The sequence below is a fragment of the Haliotis cracherodii genome, unplaced genomic scaffold, assembly GCF_022045235.1.
Source record: "Haliotis cracherodii isolate W230 unplaced genomic scaffold, xgHalCrac1.p SCAF_4, whole genome shotgun sequence".
In the NCBI taxonomy this organism is placed as follows: Eukaryota; Metazoa; Mollusca; class Gastropoda; order Lepetellida; family Haliotidae; genus Haliotis; species Haliotis cracherodii.
In genome coordinates, this window is record NW_027266297.1 from 6,098,338 (window position 1) to 6,118,174 (window position 19,837).

A 19,837-nucleotide genomic window follows, 5' to 3' on the forward strand; every position below is an offset into this window, starting at 1 on the left:
GGTTCTACCGATAGGGCAGGGCACTTTCCTCCATGCGATGGGTTCTACCGGTAGGGCAGGGCATTCTCCTCCGTGCGATGGGTTCTACCGGTAGGGGCAGGGCATTCTCCTCCTTGCGACGGGTTTCTACCGATAGGGCAGGGCACTTTCCTCCATGCGATGGGTTCTACCGGTAGGGCAGGGCATTCTCCTCCTTGAGATTGGTTCTACCGGTAGGGCAGGGCATTCTCCTCCTTGCGACGGGTTCTACCGATAGGGCAGGGCACTTTCCTCCATGCGATGGGTTCTACCGGTAGGGCAGGGCATTCTCCTCCTTGAGATGGGTTCTACCGGTAGGGCAGGGCATTCTCCTCCTTGCGACGGGTTCTACCGATAGGGCAGGGCACTTTCCTCCTTGAGACGGGTTCTACCGGTAGGGCAGGGCATTCTCCTCCATGCGATGGGTTTCTACCGGTAGGGCAGGGCATTCTCCTCCTTGCGACGGGTTCTACCGATAGGGCAGGGCATTCTCCTCCTTGAGATGGGTTCTACCGGTAGGGCAGAGCATTCTCCTCCATGCGAAGGGTTCTACCGGTAGGGCAAGGCATTCTCCTCCTTCCGATGGGTTCAACCGGCAAGGCAGGGCATTCTTCTCCTTTCCGCGACATCTGGTGTCAACTCCAGCAAACCATGAACCTGTAATTTAACCAAAGTATTCAGCATCGCCAACAACCCCCCCCCCTCTCCCCCCCCGCACCCCACCCCACCCCACAAGTTGATCATCCATACTTGAATCATAGTATATTAATTTGGATGTTTTCTGTTTATTCTAAAGACAATGCCCTCAAATAATCCAATTCTTCATGAACGCTTTGACACTATGGGTTTAAAGCCACTTGTAGGGTTAAGCCGGGACCACTGTCCAGAATACAGGATGATATGCAGGCTTTTGTGCCATTACGGAACTATCAGTTCTTGGAACGAGGAAAAACATCCTGAGTGGCAAACGCTAATAGCATTGGAGTGATTTTGTTTTATTCCCCCTGCCCTAGTCATCTTAATGAATTTCTTTAATTAGAGGCAACTTTAAATTCAAATTAATCAAAGAGAGAAATCAATGATGAAGCGGGCTGTCCACTGTTCTGGCATTAATCAGGGGAGGGTTCGTTTCTCACCAGTCCGTTGTAATTCTAAGTGGTGATATTTTAATCCGAGAGTAATTCCCAGTCCGCGCAAGGCCCCTTTACGAGATGGGCGCGTGTAATACCTCCACACCGGTTAGGCTGACATATGTTGAGCTGAGAATGTGTTTGGGAGGCGCGATTCCGCCTGGTAAAGCATGTTGAGCACCCATTATGTCTTCCTTAAAACTTCTTTAAATCTGGCAACGGCTTAATTAGTTGTCAATCATGGAGTCTATTTCAAAGTGAGTCATTCCTCTCCACTCCATTTCTGTTTCGTGTTGTTTCCTCACAGAGTAACGGTCTGTTCACAGACGTTACATAATTGTTCTTAGACGTCCATTGTTTATTGGCTGCAGTGTCTCCTCCATAACCCGTAACCATGTTAAGAACCACGTTTTGTTCACGCTAAACCCCAATTGAAGCATAGGCTTTTTAAATCGCTCCTCGCCAGGAGACTCCGTCTCGAAGAAAAACTAATCGCAATGGTTTGATTTTTCACACTGCTATGCCGTAAAATTTACATTCTACAAAACACGAACGGTAAACGCATTATGTCCTTTTTTACATATTAGGGTTTTTTGTTGAACGGAATATAGTTTTATTCTGACTCTGATCTCATACGGAAATAGGCCAACGGCACAGTGTCGGTACAAAACTGACACATCCCGGATTTCTGTGTTTATCTTTCTTCTCCTCCAAACACGTGACGGAACCTATGGCCAGGTCAATGTCGTACAAGGAGTACGAGTGATGCGTTAATGGGATGTCTATTTCAACATACAGAGTTGGGGATAATCACACCATCAGTTAAAAAGTCCTCAAGGGCGCTGATTTTTATTGAAGCTATTAGAGTACCTCTCGTCCGTTTTTCGATCCTTCCGTCTATACGTCTCCGTAGTTATGTCTACTTCTCCAGTCAGTAAATCAACGTCCTCTTCTTCCGTCTTACAACCCCTCCTTCTCTCTCACTCCCGCCCCGTCTTCATCGCGCCCATCACATCTCAAGGAAATTGTTGATTTATACCCATCGACTGGCGATCAGCGTGTAGCTTTGTTACTGATGTAATGCCGATCTGGAGGCACCAAACGTAAGCTTCTACCATGACTGCATCGCCACGGGGTCCTCTTTCTCCTCCACTCCCCTTCTTCTCTTCCACCATCGTCTCTACCTCTTCTCCTCCACGTCCACTTCTCTATTCTTCCCCTTCTCCTCCACGTCCACTAATTGCCTACGTCTTCTCCTCAAATTCCACCCCACCCCTTCTTCTTTTCAACCTCCCTTCTCCTCCATCTCCCCTTCTTCTCTTCCACCTCCCCTTCTTCTCCTCCACCTCCCTTCTTCTCTTCCACCTCCCTTTCTCCTCCTCCATCTCCCCTTCTTCTCTTCCACCTCCCCTTCTTCTCCTCCACCTCCCTTCTCTTCCACCTCCCTTTCTCCTCCTCCACCTCCCCTTCTTCTCTTCCACCTCCCCTTCTTCTCCTCCTACTCCCTTCTCTTCCACCTCCCTTTCTCCTCCTCCATCTCCCCTTCTTCTCTTCCACCTCCCTTTCTCCTCCTCCATCTCCCCTTCTTCTCTTCCACCTCCCCTTCTTCTCCTCCTACTCCCTTCTCTTCCACCTCCCCTTCTTCTCCTCCACCTCCCTTCTCTTCTACCTCCCCTTCTTCTCCTCCACCTCCCTTCTCTTCTACCTCCATTTCTCCTCCTCCACCTCCCCTTCTTCTCTTCTACCTCCCCTTCTTCTCTTCTACCTCCCCTTCTTCTCCTCCACCTCCCTTCTCTTCTACCTCCATTTCTCCTCCTCCACCTCCCCTTCTTCTCTTCTACCTCCCCTTCTTCTCCTCCACCTCCCTTCTCTTCTACCTCCATTTCTCCTCCTCCACCTCCCCTTCTTCTCTTCTACCTCCCCTTCTTCTCTTCCACCTCCCCTTCTTCTCTTCCACCTCCCCTTCTTCTCTTCCACCTTCCCTTCTTCTCTTCCACCTCCCCTTCTTCTCTTCCACCTCCCCTTCTTCTTTTCAACCTCCCTTCTCCTCCATCGTCTCTACCTCTTCTCCTCCACGTCCACTTCTCTATTCTTCCCCTTCTCCTCCACGTCCACTAATTGCCTACGTCTTCTCCTCAAATTCCACCCCACCCCTTCTTCTTTTCAACCTCCCTTCTCCTCCATCTCCCCTTCTTCTCTTCCACCTCCCCTTCTTCTCTTCTACCTCCCCTTCTTCTCTTCCACCTCCCCTTCTTCTCTTCCACCTCCCCTTCTTCTCTTCCACCTTCCCTTCTTCTCTTCCACCTCCCCTTCTTCTCTTCCACCTCCCCTTCTTCTTTTCAACCTCCCTTCTCTCCATCGTCTCTACCTCTTCTCCTCCACGTCCACTTCTCTATTCTTCCCCTTCTCCTCCACGTCCACTAATTGCCTACGTCTTCTCCTCAAATTCCACCCCACCCCTTCTTCTTTTCAACCTCCCTTCTCCTCCATCTCCCCTTCTTCTCTTCCACCTCCCCTTCTTCTCCTCCACCTCCCCTTCTTCTCTTCCACCTCCCTTTCTCCTCCTCCATCTCCCCTTCTTCTCTTCCACCTCCCCTTCTTCTCCTCCACCTCCCTTCTCTTCCACCTCCCTTTCTCCTCCTCCACCTCCCCTTCTTCTCTTCCACCTCCCCTTCTTCTCCTCCTACTCCCTTCTCTTCCACCTCCCTTTCTCCTCCTCCATCTCCCCTTCTTCTCTTCCACCTCCCTTTCTCCTCCTCCATCTCCCCTTCTTCTCTTCCACCTCCCCTTCTTCTCCTCCTACTCCCTTCTCTTCCACCTCCCCTTCTTCTCCTCCACCTCCCTTCTCTTCTACCTCCCCTTCTTCTCCTCCACCTCCCTTCTCTTCTACCTCCATTTCTCCTCCTCCACCTCCCCTTCTTCTCTTCTACCTCCCCTTCTTCTCTTCTACCTCCCCTTCTTCTCCTCCACCTCCCTTCTCTTCTACCTCCATTTCTCCTCCTCCACCTCCCCTTCTTCTCTTCTACCTCCCCTTCTTCTCCTCCACCTCCCTTCTCTTCTACCTCCATTTCTCCTCCTCCACCTCCCCTTCTTCTCTTCTACCTCCCCTTCTTCTCTTCCACCTCCCCTTCTTCTCTTCCACCTCCCCTTCTTCTCTTCCACCTTCCCTTCTTCTCTTCCACCTCCCCTTCTTCTCTTCCACCTCCCCTTCTTCTCTTCCACCTCCCTTCTCTTCTACCTCTCCTTCTTGCCTCCTTCCTCTCTTCCACCTCCCCTTCTTCTCTTCCACCTCCCCTTCTTCTCTTCCACCTCCCTTCTCCTCCACCTCTCCTTCTTGCCTCCTTCCTCTCTTCCACCTCCCCTTCTTCTCTTCTACCTCCCCTTCTTCTCTTCTACCTCCCCTTCTTCTCCTCCACCTCCCTTCTCTTCTACCTCTCCTTCTTGCCTCCTTCCTCTCTTCCACCTCCCCTTCTTCTCTTCCACCTCCCCTTCTTCTCTTCTACCTCCCCTTCTTCTCTTCTACCTCCCCTTCTTCTCTTCTACCTCCCCTTCTTCTCCTCCACCTCCCTTCTCTTCTACCTCCATTTCTCCTCCTCCACCTCCCCTTCTTCTCTTCTACCTCCCCTTCTTCTCTTCCACCTCCCCTTCTTCTCTTCCACCTCCCCTTCTTCTCTTCCACCTTCCCTTCTTCTCTTCCACCTCCCCTTCTTCTCTTCCACCTCCCCTTCTTCTCTTCCACCTCCCTTCTCTTCTACCTCTCCTTCTTGCCTCCTTCCTCTCTTCCACCTCCCCTTCTTCTCTTCCACCTCCCCTTCTTCTCTTCCACCTCCCCTTCTTCTCTTCCACCTTCCCTTCTTCTCTTCCACCTCCCCTTCTTCTCTTCCACCTCCCCTTCTTCTCTTCCACCTCCCTTCTCTTCTACCTCTCCTTCTTGCCTCCTTCCTCTCTTCTACCTCCCCTTCTTCTCTTCTACCTCCCCTTCTTCTCTTCTACCTCCCCTTCTTCTCCTCCACCTCCCTTCTCTTCTACCTCCATTTCTCCTCCTCCACCTCCCCTTCTTCTCTTCTACCTCCCCTTCTTCTCTTCCACCTCCCCTTCTTCTCTTCCACCTCCCCTTCTTCTCTTCCACCTTCCCTTCTTCTCTTCCACCTCCCCTTCTTCTCTTCCACCTCCCCTTCTTCTCTTCCACCTCCCTTCTCTTCTACCTCTCCTTCTTGCCTCCTTCCTCTCTTCCACCTCCCCTTCTTCTCTTCCACCTCCCCTTCTTCTCTTCCACCTCCCTTCTCCTCCACCTCTCCTTCTTGCCTCCTTCCTCTCTTCCACCTCCCCTTCTTCTCTTCTACCTCCCCTTCTTCTCTTCTACCTCCCCTTCTTCTCCTCCACCTCCCTTCTCTTCTACCTCTCCTTCTTGCCTCCTTCCTCTCTTCCACCTCCCCTTCTTCTCTTCCACCTCCCCTTCTTCTCTTCTACCTCCCCTTCTTCTCTTCTACCTCCCCTTCTTCTCTTCTACCTCCCCTTCTTCTCCTCCACCTCCCTTCTCTTCTACCTCCATTTCTCCTCCTCCACCTCCCCTTCTTCTCTTCTACCTCCCCTTCTTCTCTTCCACCTCCCTTCTCCTCCACCTCTCCTTCTTGCCTCCTTCCTTTCTTCCACCTCCCCTTCTTCTCTTCTACCTCCCCTTCTTCTCTTCTACCTCCCCTTCTTCTCCTCCACCTCCCTTCTCTTCTACCTCTCCTTCTTCTCTTTTACCTCCCCTTCTTCTCTTCCACCTTCCCTTCTCCTCCACCTCTCCTTCTTGCCTCCTTCCTCTCTTCCACCTCCCCTTCTTCTCTTCTACCTCCCCTTCTTCTCTTCTACCTCCCCTTCTTCTCCTCCACCTCCCTTCTCTTCTACCTCCATTTCTCCTCCTCCACCTCCCCTTCTTCTCTTCTACCTCCCCTTCTTCTCTTCCACCTTCCCTTCTCCTCCACCTCTCCTTCTTGCCTCCTTCTTCTCTTCCACCTCCCCTTCTTCTCTTCCACCTTCCCTTCTCCTCCACCTCTCCTTCTTGCCTCCTTCCTCTCTTCCACCTCCCCTTCTTCTCTTCTACCTCCCCTTCTTCTCTTCCACCTCCCCTTCTTCTCTTCTACCTCCCCTTCTTCTCTTCCACCTCCCCTTCTTCTCTTCTACCTCCCCTTCTTCTCCTCCACCTCCCTTCTCTTCTACCTCCATTTCTCCTCCTCCACCTCCCCTTCTTCTCTTCCACCTCCCCTTCTTCTCTTCCACCTTCCCTTCTCCTCCACCTCTCCTTCTTGCCTCCTTCTTCTCTTCCACCTCCCCTTCTTCTCTTCCACCTTCCCTTCTCCTCCACCTCTCCTTCTTGCCTCCTTCCTCTCTTCCACCTCCCCTTCTTCTCTTCCACCTTCCCTTCTCCTCCACCTCTCCTTCTTGCCTCCTTCCTCTCTTCCACCTCCCCTTCTTCTCTTCTACCTCCCCTTCTTCTCTTCTACCTCCCCTTCTTCTCCTCCACCTCCCTTCTCTTCTACCTCCATTTCTCCTCCTCCACCTCCCCTTCTTCTCTTCTACCTCCCCTTCTTCTCTTCCACCTTCCCTTCTCCTCCACCTCTCCTTCTTGCCTCCTTCTTCTCTTCCACCTCCCCTTCTTCTCTTCCACCTTCCCTTCTCCTCCACCTCTCCTTCTTGCCTCCTTCCTCTCTTCCACCTCCCCTTCTTCTCTTCTACCTCCCCTTCTTCTCTTCCACCTCCCCTTCTTCTCTTCTACCTCCCCTTCTTCTCTTCTACCTCCCCTTCTTCTCTTCTACCTCCCCTTCTTCTCCTCCACCACCCTTCTCTTCTACCTCCATTTCTCCTCCTCCACCTCCCCTTCTTCTCTTCCACCTCCCCTTCTTCTCTTCCACCTTCCCTTCTCCTCCACCTCTCCTTCTTGCCTCCTTCCTCTCTTCCACCTCCCCTTCTTCTCTTCCACCTTCCCTTCTCCTCCACCTCTCCTTCTTGCCTCCTTCCTCTCTTCCACCTCCCCTTCTTCTCTTCTACCTCCCCTTCTTCTCTTCTACCTCCCCTTCTTCTCCTCCACCTCCCTTCTCTTCTACCTCCATTTCTCCTCCTCCACCTCCCCTTCTTCTCTTCTACCTCCCCTTCTTCTCTTCCACCTTCCCTTCTCCTCCACCTCTCCTTCTTGCCTCCTTCTTCTCTTCCACCTCCCCTTCTTCTCTTCCACCTTCCCTTCTCCTCCACCTCTCCTTCTTGCCTCCTTCCTCTCTTCCACCTCCCCTTCTTCTCTTCTACCTCCCCTTCTTCTCTTCCACCTCCCCTTCTTCTCTTCCACCTCCCCTTCTTCTCTTCTACCTCCCCTTCTTCTCTTCTACCTCCCCTTCTTCTCCTCCACCTCCCTTCTCTTCTACCTCCATTTCTCCTCCTCCACCTCCCCTTCTTCTCTTCCACCTCCCCTTCTTCTCTTCCACCTTCCCTTCTCCTCCACCTCTCCTTCTTGCCTCCTTCTTCTCTTCCACCTCCCCTTCTTCTCTTCCACCTTCCCTTCTCCTCCACCTCTCCTTCTTGCCTCCTTCTTCTCTTCCACCTCCCCTTCTTCTCTTCCACCTTCCCTTCTCCTCCACCGCTCCTTCTTGCCTCCTTCCTCTCTTCCACCTCCCCTTCTTCTCTTCCACCTCCCCTTCTTCTCTTCCACCTCCACTCCCTGCCCAACTTCCTTTCTTGCCCTCTTCGTCTCTTCCCCTTCCTTTCTTGACCTCTTCTTCTTTTCCATCCCGCTCTTGCCGTCATCTTCTTATCAATATCTTCGTCTCCACCATTTTCTCCTCCACTCGCCATCTTCTGCGTCTCTGCCTTCTCCTCTTCAGGCTCGTCTCCTCCTTTCCTCTGAAAGCCTTCATTAACTTCTTCCTTCCTTATTATACAACCCTGATGAGCAGCAAATAAAGCAGCGTGTCCAATATATCCTGCCCCCGTGTCACCCCAGTGTAATTTATGTGTGGTGTGTGCCTATTACCCAGGATACATTGTGTGAGGCACCGTTTCCACGCCGAGGTACGGCATAATTGATCACAGTAAATTACGTCCTTCTCGGCCCAGACTTTCAAGGTCTTGCTGGTTAAATGGCCCATTCGGAATAACATGGTCCTCACAGTTACTTTCATTTCTCGTCTTAATCAAGCTTACAGAAGCCGCTGCTGGAAATACCAGGCAGCTGTAAACAGGGGAAGATGGCGCAGTGTGGCACCATTGTCCACCTCTACTGAGTCCGGTCACCGAATGTAAGACGAAAAACATAATCAAGTTTACACAACTGATTGATATAGACTGGAATGTATGTGACAGAACAAATCCCTGTGGTCGAGATATGGTGTGGGGTCTGACTCACCAGGCTTTCTTTAAGCGGTTTAGTATGTTATATTTTAGTTTAGTATGTTATGTATTACACGATGCTCTACATAAGCAATAAGAGACGTATGGTTAGTAGAACCAGGTGCTCTATAAGCGGTATGAGACGCATGGTTAATAGTCCCAGGTGCTCAGTAAGCGGTATGAGACGTATGGTTAATAGTACCAGGTGCTCTATAAGCGGTATGAGACACGTGGTTAATAGTCCCAGGTACTCAATAAGCGGTATGAGATGTATGGTTAATAGTACCAGGTGCTCTATAAGCGGTTTGAGACGTATGGTTAATAGTCCCAGGTGCTCAGTAAGCGGTATGAGACGTATGGTTAATAGTCCCATGTGCTCTGTAAGCAATAAGAGACGTATGGTTAATAGTACCAGGTGCTCTATAAGCGGTATGAGACGTATGGTTAATAGTCCCATGTGCTCTGTAAGCGGTATGAGACACGTTGTTAATAGTCCCAGGTGCTCTGTAAGCGGTATGAGACACGTGGTTAATAGTCCCAGGTTCTCAGTAAGTGTTAAGAGTCGAAGCGTTAATAGTCCCAGGTTCTCAGTTAGTGTTAAGAGTCGAAGCGTTAATAGTCCCAGGTTTTCAGTAAGTGTTAAGAGTCGAAGCGTTAATAGTCCCAGGTTCTCAGTAAGTGTTAAGAGTCGTAGCGTTAATAGTCCCAGGTTCTCAGTAAGTGTTAAGAGTCGTAGCGTTAATAGTCCCAGGTTCTCAGTAAGTGTTAAGAGTCGTAGCGTTAATAGTCCCAGGTGATTTAGAAGCGGTAGGAAACATATGGTTTATAGGCCCAGGTGTTCAGTAAGCGGTATGAGACATATGGTTTATAGTACCAAGTACTCTAAAAGCGGTAGATGGAGAGTAGATTCTAAACCAAACTACAAAAAGCTGTGGGCATAAAAAAGGAAAAAGAAAAGAAAAGAGTTGTGCTTCAACCATTGTACCATGTGGGGAATAGGCCCCGGGCCTAAGCTTAGAATCCATTGTGTGATTCCTAATTAACTAAGACATATCTAAAACTTCCATTGAAGTGAATTTCAAATTGTGAAAGACAATTTTAATACAACATCAGAAGATTTAACATTCCGGCCACATGTCACATGTAGATATATGCAAATACAGCTACATCTTGGTTTCAAATCTGAGCTTTCAATTAGACGACTATGTCAGAAAACAGTCCCACCCTGCTCCGACTGAAATACATGACATTTTTTGTAAATAAAACCCAGTTACTCCAGACACCGTTAATTCGGAACCCGAACATTCCGGGCGATTAAAATAAGTATTTGTCTGTTTGTGTGTTGTTTAACACCGCACTCAGCAGTATTACAACTCTATGACGGTGGTCTGTAAATAATCAAGTCTGGACCAGACAACCCCGTGATTAACGTCATAAGCATCGATCGACACGACTGGGATACGATGACATGCATCAACCAAGTCAGTGAGCCTGACCCCCCGATCCCGTTTGTAGCTTCTTAAAACATGCATGGGTTGCTGAAGACTAATTCCATCCCGGATCTTCACGGGGGTCGATTACCATAAGGGGCGAGAATATTATGAAAGGGTTATTGACACATAAATATGATTCGTTGATCTGGCAAGTAATTAATTCGGACAATGTCGCTGGGAAAACTATCCGGATGAAAGCGAATTCTACGAATTCTAATTCTTCGTGTACCTGGGCCCGCTTGCCCAAAGCGATCTTAGCTCTACGACTATCTTAAGCCTATGTTAGAGTCCGAGAGTTACAATCATCGTAACGCTAAGATCTTTTTGTGCAAGTGGGTCCTGCACATTACCCAATCCAAGACTCTTTAATTCAGATTTTATCATACTCCATTGGTTTCCCTGTATGCTCAATACCAAATATCCAGATACATACAAACATGTGGCAACCCTTTGTGGCAAGGACATATATCGCTTTAAGATTTGAAGAAAAGAAGGGAATGTTTGACCAACAACGAGCACTGGAAGCACTGTGTCTTGGAGTACACATGCTAATCGACGCAGATTTAGCCATGGCGGCATGCACTTTATAACGACTTGACCCGGCGAGGGATGAACAGTGTTGGACTTTTTTAATTCATATGGCTCGATAGATGGGAGTGACGAACCTGTTTTCGGGATGGAATAGGTTGATTAGGTTAAGAGAGCTTCACTGAAACCCTATTCGATATTATCGGGGACAATCGTACGACGTCTATTCAAATCAATCCATGGCAGACGACAAGGGCAGATAACTCAGCAGCTAACGTCCGCGAGATGGGCTCACATAGACAAATTGAATGCAAAACGAATGAAAGTGTGCCGCAATTTGATTAGTTGAAAAACGAATAAATGTGTGTCAGAATCTGATTGGTTAAAAAATTGTTACAAGAGATTCCAAGCTCAGAACTGGTATCACGTCCCAAGTATGATAAACATTCGGCATGGCGACATGAATATGGCATCCATTATGTATTGTGTTTGATTACTATTTATCAGCAAAACGGTTGAGTTGATGTTCAACAGAAACCATCTAATCTGACGGGTTCAACTGTCATGGGTGCATATGACACAATCCAATTTATAACGTCCTATGACCTGTGGGAGCGATAGTATAGAGAGCTCCGCGAACGGGCTATCGCTGTGGGGGTAGCGCTCCAGGGGTGCCAAAAGTGAACTGAATGGTCAGGTTCTTGCCATCGTGTCCCAGTGGTCTGGATCAGTGGTCATATATCTAGTCCAGACACAGTCCAACCCAACTGAAATAGATGGAATAGCTGGAATATTGCTGACGGCGGTGTTTAACAACATGATTTAGAAAGAGTAATAATATGCATCTAATGAGAAACCATGAGACTGGCAATCAATTGTTTACTTGGCATTGAGGAACGGGGTCACCAGAAATGGGCTTCACAAATTGTACCCATGTGGGGAATCGAACCCGGGTCTTCGGCATGATGAGCGAACGCTTTAATCGCTAGGCTGCCCCACCGCCCCTATTGAGGTCATAATACGCACATTTAAATATAGCAGTCATAAACTTTCCGGATCCCGGAGAAGGGATTCGAACCACCGACCTTTTGACCCGAGGTCGAACGCCTTGTCCGCCTGAACAAAGCTATTAAGCCCGTCAGCAAGCGAGGCGAGGATGTTATATGATGGACGCAGTGCGAAAAGAATTCTACATGGAATTCCCCTTCTACAATGTAATCACAACGAGAGGTACATGAATTCTACATGGCATTTCCCTTCCAGAGTGTAATCACAACGAGAGACATAAAGTCTTGTTGGGCTCAGTCTCCGAATGTTTACGAACCCAGTTCACTTTAAAGTTATTTAATGATATTACACATAAAATTACGTATTCATGACTAATCATTTAATTGTGTCATATGTTAATCATTTTATCAGGCTCTGATTGAGTCTTAAACTTAAACATACAGAATATTAGCGGTACATGAGCATGTATGGTTGTATGTGGAGAGTTGTAGATCCGAAGACACCCAACTCCCAAGTCTACAATAGATTGGCAAGTCTATATTTCTTCATCTTTTGAAAATGAGGTTATCAAGTTGGGCCGGTTAAACGACTGCTTTGAACAACATCTAAGTGATATCACGGTGGTCAGCTTGATTTTACAGGACAGAGACTAGCAACGAAGGTCTACGACGTTTACACCTTTGGTGGAGTCCTCGGGTATGAAGTGACACACCAGAAAACATATCCACTACTAATCGGGGATTTGAAGCCACGGTCATAGGTTCCTGTTGCGCCTAAGGGACGTAACTCTGCACCGCGAATAGCGGCACCTCACACGACCTGATTCTCCAGGCTCCTTTCGATTATATTAACTGCCGGGCAAAAGAAGGTATACACCCATGTTTGATGGAGACTTAAAATGAATCAAACAAAAATTGTTATTCGATGGTGATGTATTTGATACGGGTATCATGGACGATTGTACATGCGTCCCATCAATGAGTATCTCACAACAGGTGACGTGCACATGCCGTCTCAAGGGACATGGAGGTCGCAATTGCACAGGACACGGTATGGCCAAGATCAGTTAGGTCATAGATACCTGACATTCATAGTGCACCAATGCAGGCCCAGACTTGAGGTCTCATCGATGTCGTCAGCCACCTGATGACGTCATTGCCTTGTCCTCTGCACTATCAGTCTGTCTGTAACATTCAAACACTCTGGCGATGGTTGCACGTACACTGTTGAATTTTGTTTGCAATCTGGATGTGGTTGGCAACCATTATGCTTTAGACATACGGCCCTCTGTCTCTGGTTGCGTTAAATTAAAAAAACAACATTTGGACGACCCAGGTGAACCCGTGTTGACTAAGGTACAACCCAAGTTAACCTTGCATGACCAATGTTGACACAGATTTAAGTCCTACTTCGGTTGACCTTAGTTGCCCATAACTACTGAACTCCTTAGAAGCCTCCAAGTGGCGTTATCGTTAAAACCAATTTGTTTCATTTATTGATTCGATCGTGAAAAAAAGCATTTTGATGAATATAATTAACCAGGCATTGATAGTATAACATTATATATTGCGATATGCCTCGGGGAAATTTAACTTTTGATTGTTGATAAAAAATACTTTTGAATCAATAATGCGACTTTGATGATGATTTTGCATCTCCTTTTGATGTTCTCCGCATTATGTTTCAATTTTTGTTTTACTTGCATTAAATAGAAAAGGTACAACGGCAGCTTTGTCAAGCAATGAAACACGAGTTACCCTCTCATATTAGTTGTGTGTTAATAGCAATACACGTGGTGTGTTTCTTCTTCTCCTGGCGGCCATTTTGTATTATATCTAAGGCTGCATTTTATGACTTTTATTTCGAGTACTGTCCTAAGTTGTCATTGATGACCCTTGATTAACTCAGGTTGAATCTAGCCAACCATTTATGCCAGATATTTGATAACCTTGGTTGACTCAGGTCACTCAAATTTTAATAATCGAATGCACGTTTTGTTGTGCAGTTAAACGTGGCATATATTTTGTGCTTTTTCTTGAATGCGATGTTTTGGCAAAGATCCATGCATTTATACCATTACAGGCACCGTACAAAAGTTGTTTAGCGATTTTTTACTGTTGCACGGAAATCTTCCAAACCAACGGGTTGTGTTTTGGACCTTCAGTTTTCAGCGGTATGATAACGTTTATAATTTTTAAGTCAAATCTAATTTTCAAGTGTACGCTTTCTTTTGCCCGGAGATTTATTAAAAGACAATTTGGAAAAAAAGTTTAATTTAAAAAAAATAAATATTTGTCTATGTTAAAGACTAAATAGAAGCAAACGAAGTAAACTGGGTAAAGTGTTGTCAGAAACATTTTTATAAAAACATACTTTAACAAGTATATTTTGAAACTCACATACGGGTAGTTACAGTCAATGTGTAAGTTTACAAAACGCCAAACTATTTCCGTTAGTTTACAATTATTTTCCCGTCAGACTGACTGAAAGTTATTAAGAAGTTCAAAAGGTCTGAAAAACATCACATCACTGCTTATGCCAGCAACAGAAGCCGAAATATTTCAAAAATATCCATTGACTTTAGTTTTGTTTTAATCCTATCATTTTGAGTAACTGGGAAATGAAACAGAGCATGGAAATGTTTGGAATTCGTTATCATAATATAATAAATGAAAAAATAAGTTGTAAATGACTGAAACAGTTTGGCGTTTTGTAAATTGCCTTAATGGAAACTGACTGATTTTCCACATTGACTGTATTATGTACATGAGTCAGTGTTAAATGTCGCTTCACATGATCACCGCAGACTGGGCTCCTGTCTTCATTGGTATCTCGGGAAGTGCGTTGATTGATGTACATAGCAAGAGTTATTATATTATGTACAATATTAGCAGCATAAGCAACGACAAATCTGTCTCAAACACGACTTTCCTCTACTGTTATGCCCAAACAGTCTCGAACAGACATAGTCCTGGCAGAGAACAGAGCACTTCTCCCGACCCTCTCGCGTGATGGTCACAAATTGGTCAACACACAAATGGACAAATAAGGGATATTCAGAGGAAGCCACAGGAAGCTGATTGTTCTTTTAAGGAAAATGATTCTTCTCTGCACATCCAGATCGGGCATGTTTCTTCCTGCTGCGGGCGGTCTGCCTCGCCTTGTCTCGCCAGTTAATCCAAGGACATCAATCGCACACACAATAGCTATGAAATTATGAAATGGCATTCACAACAGGCTTGCAATAACACCAACAAACATTAAGAGAACATTAATTAATTTCGGAATGATTTTTATCGACCATAAAAGTACAGCAAACTGGACGGTGTAACAGACGTCGTCCCTGATCACGTCGCCAGAGCAAACGTCGTAACAAGGCAGCTGTTGAAACAAGCGGCGTTTCAGCGACGTCGCTCCATTCCGACTATATGACGCAAAGATAACTCATCGACAAGGAACACCATCATGGCGATTACACGCATTTTACATGCAGCACGTGGCAATAAAGCATTCCTGTTTTCCCAGCTGGCGGGGAACTATGGCGTCATCTGTCAGTATTGCAACACATGGCTTAGAACTGGCGCATCACAGATGCGTTATAAACTATCCTTGGAATAAATGTGAAAAATAATATCCCCACTTCCCAATTTATTGAATATTGGGGATTGTGAGTATGACATGGTTGTCAGATTCAGAGATTTATGTCGTTTTTAGTAACAAGTGAATCATATGCGAACAGTGCCTTTGGCATATCCACGGTCAATTGATGAGGCAAAATGCAAATATTTTAGCACGTTGATGACCCCGAGTGCCCAGCATCCCTGATGAAGAGCCGTGACGCCGCCAGCCGGGGAAGACATCAACTACATCCAGCCACAGCACCATCCTGACGCTGTTGCAGAGATGCAACAACCGATGCCATAATTTGTCACTTTCAAATATTAATCAGTTGAGATTTTATCGTTTGGCCTTATGAATTACCAAACGCCAGTGGTCATATGTTTGCCGTAACTCAGCCTCATCTCCGCGTTCTGGCTGTAAATTAGAAGCCGAGTTCCTAACTCTGTCTAGACGCGGCACAGGACATCAGTCTCCCAACACTTCATTATAGTCAGGATTAATATCGGATAAAATCCACGAATAGAGAGATGCGTCCTGTCAAATCCGAGACCGGGGTTTTGAAACATGTAAATAACACGTTGACAAATTGACACGAGATTAAGCTTTATCAGAGGGACCACATTAGCATCAGGGACAGAGGCGTTCATCCATCACGCGTCCGCCGACCACCTGTTTGAAGAGAATATTTACATACCAGATTAGTGAAGAGGAAAACCGACTTATAACAGCGGTAAGAAGGATTCTGTCTGATGCGAGGTTGCATATAAGGCGACAAGGTTGATAGAATACCAGAGAAATAATGTGCATTGGATGACAAGATATGTTATTAGTGTTGGGACAGGGTCTCTGCATTATACAAGACATTATGTTTCTTATTTGATAAACGCCCGCCTCCGTGGTCTAGTGGTAGAGCGTCCGCCCGAAGTGCGGAAGGTCCGAGGTTCTATCCCCGGCCGCGTCATACCAAGAGACGTTAAGAGATGGTACTTGTTGTTGAAGATGGTACTTGTGTCTGAGTGGGGTATTCATGTTAAAGTGCAGCGTGGTATCTCAGTGGGCTAGCAGTATAAATCGGCGTCAGTCCGGACAAGTGCAAGCAGCTACACACACATGTGCATGCACGTCGCAATATAAGTGCATTAATGTTGGACGCAACTTTAAACCCCATTTCACCTCACCAATTTGATAAACGACACACGTCATATCCCTTGGTGATACGTCCTCAACTGTGAATAGTTGCCATCTTACCGACAAGGCTACATACGGGTCACACATATTGACGTAGAGGTCAAGGTCATGTAAACAGTAGCGTCATTAATGAGATGCATCGGGTGGCCCGGCTCGGTTGGTTAGTATCATTACTCATAATCAGCCACCAGTTATTGCTCAAAGTCAGTTATCTTCAGGTCATTTAGTGAGCGAGTGTCAAGAATTCTTATGTACAAAATCACTTTAACGCTACGACTGTCGAAAACCTTAAGGAAGACGTACGACAGATGTTGTACCATAATATCGCATTATGGAATCGGAGCCTTGTGGCTAATACCGAATTTATAGTGCTAGCGCACTGATATACCATGCCGCAGTTTAAAATAGATACCCCACTCAGATCCAGTATACTGACTCCGAGCCGACCAGTCATGGTTTTAGCCCATTTATGCCGGGTGCCACATAGAGTAGCAGCAAGTACCATCTTTTAACATCTTTTCGTATGACGCAGCTGGGAATCGAACCCCCTATACCTTCCGCTCTTCGGTCGGACACTCTACCACTAGACCACGGAGTCGGTCCGGCCTTTGCAGAATTTCATGGAGGCTATATAAAGGTTCAGTATACTGACCAGGAATACCAGGAATATAGAGCCTATGTCTGTGGCTGATGTGTGTGCTCATTTCTCTACGTTGCCAGTGTAATGGGACACATACCTTAGTCGTTGGTTATCACCCAATCAATGCGCGTTGTTGCGATTCCATCTAAAGGGTTAGAAAACTTTGACAATGACTTACTAGAACGTGGCTAAGGAAAACAAGACTTTTGTTATAGTTTGACCGCTCTTTGGAGGACAATTTGCACAAATTTGGTCTTTGTAGGGACAGAACAGTCTCATTGGAGATCATTTGGGCAGGACATCCTCACTGAGGATCATCTGGGCAAAACATTTTCACTGAGGGGCATATGGATAGTATAGAGCTCACTGGCGGATCATTTGTGTAGAACAGCCGCATCAGAGGGTCATCTGGGTAGAACAGCCTCATCAGAGGGTCATCTGGGTAGAACAGCCTCATCAGAGGGTCATCCGAGTTGAACAGCCTCATCAGAGAGTCATTTTGGTAGAACAGCCTCATTAGAGGGTCAACCGGGTAGAACAGCATCATTGGAGGGTCATCTTGGTAGAGCAGCTTCATCAGGGGGTCATCTGGGTAAAACAGCCTAATTAGGGGGTCATCCGAGAACAGCCTCATCAGAGGGTCATCCGAGTAGATCAGCCTCATTAGAGGGTCATCTGGGTAAAACAGCCTAATTAGGGGGTCATCCGAGAACAGCCTCATCAGAGGGTCATCCGAGTAGATCAGCCTCATTAGAGGGTCATCTGGGTAAAACAGCCTCATAAGAGTGTCATCCGGGTAGAACAGCCTCATCAGAGGGTCATCCGAGTAGAACTGACTCATCAGAGGGTCATCTTGGCAGAATAGCCCCATCAGAGGGTCATCCGAGTAGAACAGCCTCATCAGAGGGTCACTTGGGTGGAATAGATCATTAGGGGGTCATCTTGGTAGAACAGCCTCATCAGAGGGTCATCTGGATAGAATAGTTCACTGGGGGATTATTTGTGTAGAACAGTCTCATTAGAGGATCATCTGGGTAGAACAGCCAAATCAGAGGGTCATCTGGGTAGAACTGACTCATCAGAGGGTCATCTTGGTAGGACAGCCTATCAGAGATTCATCCGGGTAGAACAGCCTCATTAGATGGTCATTCGGGTAGAACAGCCAAATCAGAGGATCATCTGGGTAGAACGGCCTCATCAGAGGGTCATCCGAGTAGAACAGCCTCATTAGAGGGTCATCTTGGTAGAAAAGTTCATTAGGAGGTCATCCGAGTAGAACAGCCTCATTAGAGGGTCATCTTGGTAGAACAGCCTCATCAGAGGGTCATCTTGGTAGAACAGCCTCATCAGAGGGTCACTTGGGTAGAATTGTTCATTTGGGGGTCATCTGGGTAGAACAGCCTCATTAGGGGGTCATCTTGGTAGAACAGCCTCATTAGAGGGTCATCTTGGTAGAACAGCCTTATCAGGGGGTCATCTGGGTGGAATAGTTCATTGGAGGATCTTTTGTGTAAAACAGTCTCATTAGAGGGTCATCTGGGTAGACCAGAATCATCAGAGGGTCAGCAGGGTAGAACAGCCTCATAAGAGGGTCATCTTGGTAGAACAGCCTCATCAGAGGGTCATCTGGGTAGAAAAGTGCATTGGAGGTCTCCGGACAGAAAACATTTCATTCAGGAGTCATCCGGGTAGGACAGTCTCATTTGAGGTCATCTGGGTAGAAAAGCCTTATTATAGAGGTCATCTGGGTAGAACAGCCTAATTATAGACGGTCACCCGGGTAGAACAGCCTCATAAGAGGACCATCTGGGTAGAACAGCCTCAACAGAGGGTCATCTGGGTAGAAAGTTCATTGGAGGTCATTTGGTTAGACAGATCTCTGGATAGGAGACATTTTATTTAGGAGTCATCCGGGTAGAACAGTCTCATTTGAGGTCATCTGGGTAGAACAGCCTAATTATAGAGGTCATCTGGGTAGAACAGCCTAATAATAGAGGTCATCTTGGTAGAACAGCTGGGTAGAACAGAGGGTCAGCCGGGTAGAATAGTTCATTAGAGGGCCATCTGGGTAGAACAGTCTCATTAGAGGGTCATCTGGGTAGAACAGCCTCATCAGAGGGTCATCTGGGTAAAACAAATTTAATTGGAGGTTCTTATCTCATCTCACTGGTTGATCTGGATAGGGCAAGTCTCATCGGTGGATTATCTAGGCGTAACAAATTTCACTCGGGTATTATCTGAGCAGAACACATTAATCTCTCTGATTGATCATCTGGATAGAGCAAACCTCATTGGGGTCATTCGTGCAGAACACATTTCATTAGGAGGTCATGTGGTCAGAACACATATCATTTTGAGGTCATCTGGTCAGAACACGTTTCATTAGTGGGTCATCTGGACAGAAGACATTTCATTAGGGGGTCATCTAGTCAGAACACATTTCATTTGGAGGTCATCTAGTCAGACCACATTTCATTTGGAGGTCATCTGGATAGAAGACATTTCATTAGGGGGTCATCTAGTCAGACCACAATTCATTTGGAGGTCATCTGGATAGAAGATATTTCATTAGGGGGTCCTCTAGTCAGAACAAATTTCATTAGGGGGTCATCTGGACAGAAGACATTTCATTAGGGGGTCATCAAGTCAGAACACATTTTATTTGGAGGCCATTTAGACAGGACACATTTCATTAGGGGGGTCATATCGGCAGAACACAATTCATTAGGGGTCATATGGGCAGAACACATTTCATTAGGGGGTCATCTGGATAGAAGACATTTCATTAGGGGGTCATCTAGTCAGAACACATTTCATTTGGAGGTCATCTGGACAGAACACATTTCATT

The 19,837-nt window shown here is 46.7% G+C and overlaps 2 protein-coding genes across 2 annotated transcripts in view; both read right to left on the reverse strand.

Moving 5' to 3' along the window:
• Nucleotides 1-2,859, reverse strand: part of LOC139478449 (uncharacterized) — a 5,172-nt gene extending 2,313 nt beyond the window's left edge. The window contains exon 1 of the mRNA XM_071260912.1: nt 2,767-2,859. Coding sequence (XP_071117013.1) covers nt 2,767-2,859 — 93 coding nt within the window. The remainder of the gene's footprint in view (nt 1-2,766) is intronic.
• An 86-nt stretch (nt 2,860-2,945) lies between these two features.
• LOC139478452 (trichohyalin-like) lies at nt 2,946-17,889 on the reverse strand. Its single transcript, XM_071260915.1, has 8 exons — nt 17,356-17,889; nt 6,986-8,066; nt 6,238-6,877; nt 5,822-6,157; nt 5,298-5,591; nt 4,828-5,117; nt 4,331-4,619; nt 2,946-3,189 (listed from the first exon to the last, which is right to left on the reverse strand). Exons 1-8 carry the CDS (start codon nt 17,887-17,889, stop codon nt 2,946-2,948), a joined length of 3,708 nt encoding a protein of 1,235 aa, XP_071117016.1.
• Between the last annotated feature and the right edge of the window lie 1,948 nt (nt 17,890-19,837).

Coding starts and splice junctions, on each gene's coding strand:
- LOC139478452 (XM_071260915.1), bottom strand. CDS start 17,889: ATGAGGCTGTTCTACTCGGATGACCCTCTGATGGGGCTATTCTGCCAA. Junction 5,118..5,297: donor GTGGAAGAGAAGAAGGGGAG/GTGGAAGAGAAG, acceptor AAGGGGAGGTAG/AAGAGAAGAAGGGGAGGTAG. Junction 4,620..4,827: donor GTGGAAGAGAAGAAGGGAAG/GTGGAAGAGAAG, acceptor GTGGAAGAGAAG/AAGGGGAGGTGGAAGAGAGG.